At 47.3% G+C, this 12451-nt stretch overlaps 1 protein-coding gene across 1 annotated transcript in view; it reads right to left on the bottom strand.

The window, feature by feature from the left end:
• Positions 1-476: 476 nt before the first annotated feature.
• The window catches only part of LOC116322271 (carcinoembryonic antigen-related cell adhesion molecule 5-like), a 20854-nt gene continuing 8879 nt past the window's right edge, over positions 477-12451 (bottom strand). Inside the window, exons 7-11 of the mRNA XM_031742303.2 lie at positions 11440-11721; positions 10142-10396; positions 7939-8056; positions 1998-2039; positions 477-1016 (exon numbers count right to left, since the gene is read on the bottom strand). Coding sequence (XP_031598163.1) covers positions 2021-2039; positions 7939-8056; positions 10142-10396; positions 11440-11721 — 674 coding nt within the window. The 3' untranslated portion in view covers positions 477-1016; positions 1998-2020. The remainder of the gene's footprint in view (positions 1017-1997; positions 2040-7938; positions 8057-10141; positions 10397-11439; positions 11722-12451) is intronic.

The following is a 12451-nucleotide window of genomic DNA, read 5'->3' on the forward strand; positions in this document are numbered from 1 at the left end:
CATCACAGCTGTTTGTGTCTGTGTGTGTGTGTTTGTGTCTGTGTCTGTGTGTGTCTGTGTGTGTGTCTGTGTGTGTCTGTGTGTGTGTTTGTGTCTGTGTTTGTGTGTGTGTGTGTGTGTTTGTGTGTGTCTGTGTGTGTGTTTGTGTCTGTGTTTGTGTGTGTGTGTCTGTGTCTGTGTGTGTCTGTGTGTGTGTTTGTGTCTGTGTTTGTGTGTGTGTGTCTGTGTCTGTGTGTGTCTGTGTGTGTGTTTGTGTCTGTGTTTGTGTGTGTGTGTGTGTGTTTGTGTCTGTGTGTGTGTGTGTGTGTGTGTGTTTGTGTCTGTGTTTGTGTGTGTGTGTCTGTGTCTGTGTGTGTCTGTGTGTGTGTTTGTGTCTGTGTTTGTGTGTGTGTGTGTGTGTGTGTCTGTGTGTGTCTGTGTGTGTCTGTGTCTGTGTGTGTCTGTGTGTGTCTGTGTCTGTGTGTGTCTGTGTGAGTTTGTGTGTGCGTGTGTGTTTGTGTCTGTGTGTCTGTGTGTGTGTGTTTGTGTCTGTGTGTGTGTGTGCGTGTGTGTGTGTGTGTCTGTGTGTGTGTGTGCGTGTGTCTGTGTGTGTGTGTCCTCCTCAGGTTTCAGCAGGATAAAGAGAGTCACTCATTGTAGCTGTCAGTGCGTCAGCTTCAGCTCAGGAAGCGTTTCCGTCTCAGTTTCTCGGTGTTGTGAGTTTTGCAGAGGAGGCAGCGGTGAGACAAAGAATGAAGTTTGTTAACAATGAGAGAAGAAGAAGAGATGAGGATCCAGTGATACAGCAACGTGGAGGTAAGAAAAAAAAGCTCCAAAAATGTAAAAGAATGTAAATAAAAAGCAACTTGAGCCCTGATTAAATCCATGGTTTGGGTTAAATGGCGTTTCCACTGAGACAGACGGCAGACAGAGGGACAGAGGGACGATACTTCGCAGGAAACCAGCTGGATCCGTCTGGATGTTCCTCCGGGCTGCACAGGTGAATCATGGGAAATACAATGATGGGAACTGTAGGCCTGCGCAGAGAAAGAGAAGATGGCATTAGCAGGAATTCTGATCTCCAGCCTTCAAATTCAAAGACAAACATGGAAGCCTGTTAGCACGTGGAGCTGGACTCAAGCAGCCTAACACTGAGCTCTTCTGATCTGTTCTCTCTCAGCGGTCCTGGTCTGTCCAAAGGAAGCTCTCCATTTGTCTGTTTTATTACTTTTGTTCTGCTTTTTGATTAAACTTGTGATTTTTATCTGTTTCCTGTGAGTGTTTTTATTTTGGTGAGCAGACTGAACATCTCTCACACTTCCTTCAGGAAGAATAAGCATCGTCAACAGACACACAGACACACACACACACACACACACACACACACACACAGGGACAGACACACACACACACACACTGTGTTTGCTCCACCCGTGGGGACGGCCTTGGGAGCTGCTGCATCAGCAGCGGGCAGCCAATAGAAGACAGCGTCAGGGTGCAGACTGTACATAAAGGATGGCCGTGTCAGCCAGCACTGAGGATGTTATCAGTCTGGTTCTCAGCACTGATTAGCAGCTACGCTGTCTTAGTCAGCATCAGCTGCTAACGTAGCGTGCTGCAGGCAAAGCGTGGTCAGCAGCGTGACATCATGATCCACACACACACTCGTGTCACCGTGACGGCCGCCTCGCCGCGGTGCTGCTCAGCAGCGCTTCAACCACCTGGAAATGTTTGATTGGTCCTAAAATTGTGAATCTGTCCAATTTTCCTCTGTTCAGGTGTGAGAAGCGACTCCCTGCAGCACAGACACATGTGCTACTGTCAGTGCATCCGTGCCACATACATGTGCTCACACATACGTGTGTGTGGCAGCGCGAGCTCCCGCTCAGACTCAGACTGTCACCTGGACGCTCCTGCTGATGTCACGCTGCAAAAACGTGTAACTGTCTCACAGCAGCTGCTCTCAAACACACAGGCGTGTGTGCATTACATCACTCGCACTCAGTTATCAGACTTACCGCCAACGATCAGGACGTCTTCTTTAGTACGGCGAGGACATACTGAAAAACACAAAGAAAGAGAAAACAGTGATTAGAGCTAACGACGTGTCTCTGCAGCAGCGTGCTGACGGCGAGGAGCCGTGACCTTCACACAAACCGTGCTGTCAGCTGAAAAAGTTCAGTGTGAGATGTTCAAACGCAGCGATAAACACGATAACGTGAAACACGACCCAGCTACAGCCTCCACCAGCTGCTAGTTTCTGTTTAGAGGTTACAAAGGTGAAAGGTCAGAGAGCGAGCGGCTGCCAATGTTACAACCCCGGTGTTTGTGCCTCCTCCTCAACACTCGCATCACCACGCTTCGTCGATCGCTCGCCGGCCTCTCGCTCTCTGTAAGAGCAGTGGCCGTCTCTGAAGCTCGTTAATCGCTACGCTGCTGTGATCTGATCTCTCAGTATCTGACTTCAGACTCATTTTCTTGTCTGCTGAAGATGCTTTGCATTTTTACAGGTTGCTCTGAACACAACACAGCATCTCAGAGATTCACTGATCTCACTCATCTCAGTCCTTCCTCAGCAGCACGTCAGCAGCGCCGCGACCATCGCATGAGAAACAGACCTCTGAGTGACTCACACACAGCAGCTCCAATATGAGCTCATCCTGCTATCAGATCTCACTGTGACAGAATCACACCCACACCCCCCACTCCCACAGTGTCCTTGGGAAACATCTAAGACCTGTGACGGTCATGCGACCTCAGGAGTACTTAGGGAGTCGGGATTTCTCGGAGTAAACATCAGCGGCTCAACAAAGAAAATACTTTTTGGTTCCATCGCTGAATCTTATCACAGAAACTCGGATACATTCGTCTCTGTCTGCTGATAAGGGCAGACCAAACATCGGCCTTCAAAGAACGCGCTGCCTTCTGAGAACTGGCTGTTTCAAACAGTCAGGGACAAAGATGAGCTCAGAGGTCAGAGGTCACGCACCGACGTTAGCAGACTTACTGTTCGTTGGTCGTTTCCCCCAAAGGAAAAACAGATTATTAAATAATATAAATCTCTGAAATCATGTTAAAACATTAAAACATTCAGTGTTGTTCACACAGAAGATGATTTCTGTGTTCAGCTGTCAGCGCCTGCACAGACTCATTATAACTGCAGCTCTAACACCTGCTGTCATGTTAGAGGCGTACAGAGCAGCAGGAACGAGACGAGGCTCCGCTCTCTGGGAGACGAGTTCCTCCTCCTCTTCCTTGTTCCTGTTTCAGCCTCTCAGCACCGCTGGCTTTGGAGAGCCAGCCGCACACATGCAGCTCAGCGCTGATGGACGACCTCAGGTAAACAGGAAGGAGGTGGGCAGCGTGCAGACACCTTTGAACTGCGGGGTGGTGGGAGAGACGAGCGGCGACGCAAACACACAGAAGACGAGTGCAGACATGACAGCGACATTCCTGCCATTCCCCCCGACACAGGCCCCGCCCTGCCGGGCACGGAGCAGCCAGAGCTCCCAGGATTCATTCAGAGCTGACGAATTTTAAAACCACTGCGCCACAGCCATCACTCGCTTAGTATCAAGGCCCTGATTGGAGCAGCTGTCAGCTCCTCAGCCAATGAAAAAATGTCTGAATTTTTCATTTGAACCTTTTCGTAAAGCCGTCTGCGTGCCGGACGCTGCTCGTGCGTCTCTTGGTGAGCTGTAACTGGTAATTATGAGCGAGGGGAGGCGTGAGCGGGTTTTCCCAGCTGGCTGCTTGTTTTTGAACGCAGCACAGAGGAGCAGATGGAGGGATTTAGAAATATGACCAAAGCAGTCGGGCTGGTCTTCTTTTCAATCTGAGCTCAGAGTGTGAATAAAAGTGATGAAGCTCTGAGGGAATCCTGCATGTACCCAAACTGTATCCCAGCGGCCGCCTGTAATTATCGGAGAATCGCACTGCAAAATAACCACAGGGAAATGCTTAATTACAGGCTGTGTTTGGAGTCAGTCAGGCTCTGTGGGAGCATCAGCACGCTGTCTGAGCCTGCAGGGCCGACCGGTCAGAGCACTCCCAGTGTTCCCGACTGTCAGGTCTATCCACGCCTGCTCTCACGCGGAGAACTCTGGGCTTGTGTGAAAGACGGAGGCAGTGTTTCCTCAGCGTTGCAGTGACTGCACCTCTGAGGGAACAAGGCCACCTGGGCAGAGATGGACGGGTTTCTGGTCTCCAACACAACAACGTTCAGGCCGAGTGCAGAGTGTAATTCCTGTCTTTAAGGACAGCTTTGGCAACCGAGGCTTGGCTGGGTGAGGCTATGAGGTATCAGCTTGGACCGGTGGTCCCAGCCAAGGCAGCGCAGACACCTTAGTTACTGCTGCAGCTGGGCTCCATGTTTTTAAATGTGGCATCAGAGCTGCTCTTACTCTGGTCCATCATCCACAACCCCGTGTCCATGGATCTCTGCTGCAGGGTCATGCACCAGGCCTGGTTACATCAAAGTTATGGAGGTTTTTCTCTTCAGACGGATCATTTTAGAAAGTATTTGCTCGTGTTGAGAAGACAAACCTAAACTGGACTGTTTGTCCTCAGTGTGGGACGTTTTCATCCAAAACACCACCGGCCTCCACGGAGGAGTGGCAGGATGACGGGTGGTGTTTGTGGGTGCCACTCTAACCTGACCTGGAAGCAGAAGTGAACGCTGAGCTGTTCCTCGTGTTCTCGCCACTCTTCTCTCGGTTCCCGTCCTCAGCTTTGTGAGCTGAACTGAACGTCAGCGCGGCACCTGCAGGATTTCGCCCTCCGTGTCGTCCAGTGCTGATCATACATGCTTTGAGTCATGGCTAACAGAGGGCTAGCCTCAGCTCCACCCTCAGCTCCACCCTCAGCTCCATCTCCTGAGCCTAAATCTGTAAACTGAGACTACAAAACTGGACTTTCCCAAAAGTGGTTTTACTTCACAGCAAACACTTCCATCTTTGTGTACAGTCTGTGCTGGAAGTTGCACTGTGGGTAATGTAGTCCCCAGGCTGTGACAAGAACTGACCCTAACCTGTAAATCTGCATGTTATTAACTGCTGCAGAGTGATGTCACAGATAAGTGATGTTGAATTAAATCTGCGTATCAGAGTTTCAGCCACAGGACGACGGCTCAGCTGTGACGCTCTCAGCATCAGATCGCTGCTGATGTTATCAGCTAAAGCCTCTCCACACCTGAACCGTGCCAGCTCTTTCAGACGTGAGCCGGCTTGTTTCTAAGCAGGTGGCTTCGTGTGTGTGCTGATCTGAACACCGTGTTTCCTCTTTCCTTATTTTGACTTTGATTTGAATATCACAGCACGAGATCTTCACACGTCTGCGTGTTTATACATTTTCAGTCATATTGCATATTTGGGAAGCTTTTTTATTCCTAAAGTCTGTTACTGATGTGTGTGTCTGTGGGTTCATCAGGGGTCAGCAGGTTAAACCACACAGCCTTTCAAAATAAAAGCACACATCACTGTGAGTCAGACAGAAGAGCGCTGACGCTCGACCCGTTCTGCTCATTTCCTCGTGTTTATTCCTGGATTCACAGCTCAGACCAATCTTGTTCTGCAGGTGGGGTGGGGGCGGGGCTTCTGAGCTCACAGTCAGAGGTGTTTTCATGAGATTACCATATTTGGCATACCAGCTCTCCATGACATCATCCAGAGCCTGGGGCAGGAAAAACGGAGATGTTTCGAGGATCTGTGTTTCTGTGTTACCTTAGTGTAACATTACTGTGAGACTACATGTACAGCAAACTCACACTGAAACACTGTGCAGCGCACAAACAGCAGCATGTTTGTGAGTTTACACACTCGTCTGTCATCGCCAGTTTTTATCTGCTGTCACTGCCTCGCTCCATCTCTCGCTCGCTCTGGGTGTGTGTGTGTTTAAGATGCCTGTGTGTGATAGCTGTGTTTGTCTGAACGTACGGTTGCTTCCTGTCTTTCTTGTTTTCCACTGACTGACCGCTACAGTCCCACCTACAGCTCCGTGCTCCCACCTGCCCGGTGACTGTGTCCCCGGAGCCTATAGAGACGCTCCGTGCTGCTGAACCAGAACCAGGATCCCCCTTTAACCAGGTCAACATGTCCACCAGGGTGTCACACAGAAAACTGATCCTGCTGCAGACTCCTGCTGACCAATCAGAGCGCTGCTTCATCCATGCAGAAAGTGATAAATAATAAAGATTCCTTTCAGAGAAACCTTTTTGCTGTTTGTTACATTTATTCCTGAAGAAATGAAACGCTGTGAAAGCTGCACCTTTCCAACAAATCACCTCTTTAAATATTTAACACTTCATTTACGTCTCCGCCTCTTTCACCTGGGCGAGCGCGCAGAGCTAACAAAGGTAAGAAGCTCCAGGATGACAATCATCCATCCACATCTCCACCGTCACAGGAAGTCAAAACAGAACAAAGGCCTCCGGTCACCACACCGGACGGGTCAGTCAACCCGAGGACCTGCAGGTGCACGCCCCTCTACCCGACACCTGAGGACGTCCCGAGGCGTCACATGACAGCGGTCTGTTAAGAAGACTTTGTGCTCGCGTCCACAGAGACAAACGGACTTCCACCCGCCTGCATTTGGACGAGAACAACCTCTGACACTCACACTGCTGAGAACTCGGAGGCAATCAAAGCGTGCATCCTTCACTGAAGCCCCACCCCCCGCCAGGTTCACCAGGTAATTCTGCTGCCTCTGTGTTTGTGAGATTCCTGCAGACATACTTCATCACTTCATACCTCTTCATTCATTCACTTCCTTGGAACTTCAGGTACCCCACACACACACACACACACACACACACACAGTGTTTGCATGCTGGAGGCTGCGTCTGTGACTCATCGACTGTTCTTTGTTTCAGCAGTGCAGCTTCCTGCTGTGTGTCAAAACTGTGACAGGATGTGATTGCATCACTCGCCCTGCTTTGGAAGAGCGTGCCATGACTTCAACTGTAGCACCGTTTAACATATTTGTGTCTGCAGACCTGATCGTTTGTAACAGGGAGGCGTTTCCCTGACGATAGCTTGTTATAAACTGCTCCTAAAGATAAGACGGTGCTGCAGAACTCCAGTGTTCTTTTTTACCTCCATCTTACCGATGGAGGCGCTGCTCCCAAACTGTCATCTAAGAAACAGCGGCTGCGGCCGGCTTGTGCAAAGGTGACAGTTACTTTTGAAGTGGTGCCGAAGGGCGTGGCGGCTCTTTAATATCTGTGTAGGGTACATCTGGGAACATGTTTCAATACGTCGAGGCATGAGAGGAATGAAGAACGTTTCCTGGGAGGTCGTGAAGTGGCGGCCACGGCAGAGAAAAACATGGAGCAGGGGAGTAACGTTCCTCACACTGTTTGGACATTTGAAGCACTCTGATGGGGAAAAATCAAAATAAGCAGCTCACTCTGAATCTGGAGTCAGTCTGTGGAGACTGACTCAGTGTGATTATTACAACACATTAGAGCGCTCATGTGGCTCAGTGGAAACGTAAAGAAACCACAGCAGTGGGAAGCTCGCTCAGAACATCTCAGTGAGCTATTGTCACCATGAAGGATACAAACACACCCAAACACTTGAAAACTCGCCCTCTTTCACTGCTTTAACCTTTCAGCTGCTTTGGGTCCACGGGTGGTGAATTCACAGATATTTCTGTTTCCAGCTCCACACAAAGTGTTTTTCCCAGTTTGTTGAGGAAGAACAGCATCTCAGTCAAATCTCGTCAGCCAGTTAAAATGAGGAAACTACTCCCGAGTAAACAGTCTGGTTCAAACAGTTTGAGGCCAACGTTACTATCATTTTCAGCCACAGTGAGACCTGTTTTGTTGGTTCGGTTGGTTCAGCCTCACACCTCAAAGCGAATTCACTCTCCGGCTCAGCCGCTCCATCGCCTCATCCCATTGGCTGACCGACGTGCCCCCCTGCATGCCCATTTTAGATATCAGGAAGCAGGAGTACTTACGGGACTTTCTGTCGGCAGTAATACCAGACGCCTACGACAACCACGGCCACAGCAATGATGACGGCGATGACGATTCCAGCAATGGCTCCATCTGAGAGACCATCCAGCGTTCCCTCCCCTGTAAAGACAATGATTGGTCGATGAGTTTATTCTGGGACATTCTCTGTGACTGTGTGTTTAAGTATGCGTGACTCAGTGTGTCTGTGATCTCCAACTCTGATTAATGTACAGGACAGAAGATAAAGGCGGAAACGCAGATCCTCATTCCAACATAACAGTAAACAGGTGGCGCACCGCTACGCCTCCCCCGCTGCTAGCTGGCAAAACTGAAAGTAAGACTACAGAAGAAGAAAACAGGACGAGTTGTTTATCTGATTAAAAACGGTCTGATAATGTTTGGTTCGTTCAGGGTGACGTCACCTCGTTAGTTACATTGGCCTATCGACAAACGAGTGTCTGCTGTTGTCAAATCTTGCTTCTATCAATTGCAACTTATTAGCAAAGCCAGACATTATGTCCCGCATAGAGACCTGGAAAAGCTTATCCATGCCTTCGTGGCATCTAGGTTGGATTATTGCTGCTCCCTTTACTTTGGTCTTAACTCTACTCTTCTCCATAGACTGCAAATTGTTCAGAACGCGGCGGCTCGTCTTCTTACTGGTACTGGGCAGCGTCTCTATCACCCCTGTCAATTCAAAATCCTGCTGCTTACCTTCCGAATTATTACCAATATAGCTCCAAGCTACCTCATTGAGCTACTTGGATTATACACCCCTGCTAGAGCACTAAGATCATCTTCCCAGTCACTTTTGGTACAGCCGAGATCCCGGCTGAAGACTAGAGGTGACTGCGCGTTTGCCTTGGCTGCGCCCGATCTTTGGAATAACCAGTTAATGATTGTTTGTTAGTTAGTTTAATGCTTATTTCTATCTTCGGTCTATTCTTAACTACTTTTAATCAGTTTTAACATTTTTGACTGTTTTATCCTTTACACATATTGTTCTTTTATGCTTTTATATGCTTTTCTTTTGCTTCTGTGTTTTTAATGCCATTTAACCTGCTAGCATGTTTGGTACTTTGCCATAGCCTCCATCCTCCCTGTTACTTCATCTTATCCTCTTGTATGTTAAGCACTTTGGTACACCACTGGTTTTTAAATGTGCTATATAAATAAAGTTTGTTGTTGTTGTTGTATCCGTGTCACTCCATTAGATTAGTCACAAATAAACAATGAAGCACATTCAGTTCTTTTTCATAGTAATGGCACGCAATGTTATTTTGGCATTTTTTGTTTGTGGATTAGGACGTTTACATGCTAAGAAAATATGGAACTAGGAATATTTTTTTAATCTGTGAATCTGCCGTACACTGCTTTGACATAGAGTGTATATGTAAAGGACTCTTATTGTGAGAGGCAAAGACAGGAAGAAGCCTTTTCTGCACAAAAATCCTCAACCAGTCAAAGCCGGACTGTGTAACCCTCGGCTGAAGCTAGCATTAGCTTAAAATCGCCCAATATTAGCTTATTGTGCATCTGTAGTTCCCAACTTTGCCTACAAACTTTACTCAAGGTGCAGTTTTGTTTTCTTACAACCTAAAAATGTGACAATCACACATTATGTAGCTTAATAATCAGATGTCTTTTAGAAAACGAAGGAAAAACCTGTTTGGTATATTTGTAATGTTAGCGTGTAAAATCAGGATTTCAGTGTAGCAGAGGTTTCTCTGCAATTAACAGAATTATTATTATGAAATAAAGTCTGCTAATAAAAGTCGGTATTAAAGCACCAGCTGCCTGTCATCGGCAGGTTGTGTGTTTGAGCATATTAAGCACCAAACCTGTAAATCCTGAGTTATGTCTGCACGTTTTATACCTTCATTTCTTTGAGGTACGCCAATCTAACCATATGCAAACAACATGAACTGGTTGGGTTTCTTTGAAGCTCTGAGATGATGTCAGACAAACAGACGTGGACGTCACGTGCCGGCAGTAAACTCTGACTTGGTGCTTCCTCATTGGTTGATTGAAAAAAACAAATATACAAACATAAACGTTCTCGCTCATAAGAGAACTGTAAAACTTCGGCTGTGGCCATGGTGGAGAGCACTGAAGGGGTCCCTGCAGGTGTAGCTGTGCAGGGCTGAGACAGTAAAGTCTGTATATTCATTTAATGATCAGTCTGGGCTGCATGACGGAGCTCACCTCGGACAGACAGGTTGTGGCTGGTGGTGGTGGTCTTGCCGGTGATGATGTTGCGTGCCTCACATGTGTACGTTCCAGTGTCTTTGTATGCCGCACTTGTAATAATGAACACCGCCGCTGTGGTTGTAGTTGCAGTGCCGTTTAACTTCCAGGTGTAGTTGGCAGGAGGAACAGATGGAGCGGAGCAGGTGAGCTCCACTCGCTGATTGACTTCCACGGCTTTATCAGCCTTTATAGTCGGTTGTTCAGGACCATCTGGAGACAACATGACAACATGAGTTTATCGTTTGGATTTAGGTGAAAAATGTGTTCTGTCTTATTTTCTGTACAGAAAAGGATAACCCCCCCACTTCCTGTTTGCAGTGTTCACATGGATGTGATCGCTGGATTACTTTGACAATGAAATATTTATAAAGCTGCTCTAAAACCAATCGTGCTGACCAAAGTGCTGCAAGACAGGAAAAAATTTCAAAATAAGAGCCTGGATATGAAAGAAGTAGAACCCAAGAGACGTTATTTTTCTCCATGATTCATAATCACAAACGTGTCTTTACAGTGAAGTGAATTATTAGCACAGCTGTCGTTACTCTGACTCTTTACTGATGACCATCGTTAACAGCTGACAGAGCGTAACCATTCATGAAATATTACGTACTGGTAGTGAAAAAGGAAGCTGTTGTGTGAACTCTGTTTTTACTTAAAACCAGGATGTGTGACCTCAGTAGCTGTGTGGTGTAACAGGATCAGAAAGGAGGCGAACGTAAAAAAAGGAACCTGAGGTTGAAAACGATCCAAACACTGGTGAACTTCAGTTATGAGGAAACTTCTGATTCAGGGACATTTTTGAGTACATGTAAAAAGCCTTTTTCAGGTGTAATTAAAGGTGGTACTACCACCTGATTAGAAACATATGGAGTGAATTATGTTCTCGATACACAGAAACTGGAAGGTTACTGACAGACTCTTAAATTAAGTACCAGAAGAATAAGGTGATAGTTGATATTCCTCACATCATGATATTCTTTGGAAATAATGACAGTGAATTTAAAAATGGCAGGTCTTTGTTGCTGGAGCTGAACTTACTGATATTTATAGCTGCCGTGGATGGGACACTGAGTGAGGCGTGTGCAGGACCTCTGCATGTCTGACTCATACGTTTATGGAAGTTTATTGGACTTTAATGAAGATGATAAAAGCTAATAAAAGCAAATCCGTGTCAAACACAGGCACATGAATGCATCATAGTGTGACACCATACAGTCGGCACACATGTTCGAGTATCTCAAGCAAACACTTACAGACGACCTGCATGATGTAGTGGGCTTCTTTGCTGCTGACGTCGTTGCTGACCCGACAGGTGAACCTTCCGTTGTCGTCCTTCTGCAGCGGGCTGATCAGTATTGAACTTCCATCAGCGGCAAAAACCACACGAGGGCTGGAAGGCTCTAGAGGTTTACCATCTTTCAGCCAGTCTATGTCCCCCACGGTGCCCCCCGTCGCCTGGCAGCTGAGGTTTGCCGTGCTGTTGTCGGCGATGAGGACACCAGTCGGACCGATGATTTTAACACTCGAGATTCCCTCTTGGAAAATTAAAGGGAGACAAAAGCATGTTAATAGTCTTCCTGTGTTTATTATTCTGATTTTATTGTGATCATTCTATTTTCTGGCACATATTACATCAGTTATTAAAGATTCATAAAGAAGTGATCCAAACTGCAGTAAGGTGGCAGACTGTAAATACAATCAGGATAGTCCAGGTGTGAACATGTCTGAGAAAATGACCCCACTCTGCACCTGATTTACAACCTCGGCAGAGCAAATTCCTGAGATGCTTCTGTCTCAGAAGCTAGTTTTAAGTCTTACCGGTAACAACATGATGTTCATTTTCTAACTTATGGTCTCGTTCAGCAGAAACAGACAATAGAGTCATGAGTCAGGGCGTGGCTGGCCTTTGACTGACATGCTGCAACAGCGCGAGCATGCCTTTGCCTCCGTTTCTTAGTAACGTCTGATTTCAAAAACAAAAGACGCTGATGGCCGAATGCCAAAACCTCACGAACCAGTGAGCGGCAAGCTGGATCCAACAGGTCCCACAATGCAACTGCACACGGTTTCTGATTAGCGCCACGTCGCCTGCTAAACAAACACGTTCACACTCCACACCTCCAGGTAGGATGTCCTGTGATTGGGTGGTACATGACGGCTACGGCAGCCAATCAAAGTCTGTTTTGTGAGCATCGTGACCTCTGTGGAGGTTGGAGGCATCGACAAACTAATAAACCTGATGCTTGAATCCTTAACTCAGACATT

Source organism: Oreochromis aureus, linkage group 22 (genome assembly GCF_013358895.1).
Source record: "Oreochromis aureus strain Israel breed Guangdong linkage group 22, ZZ_aureus, whole genome shotgun sequence".
Classification (NCBI taxonomy): domain Eukaryota; kingdom Metazoa; phylum Chordata; class Actinopteri; order Cichliformes; family Cichlidae; genus Oreochromis; species Oreochromis aureus.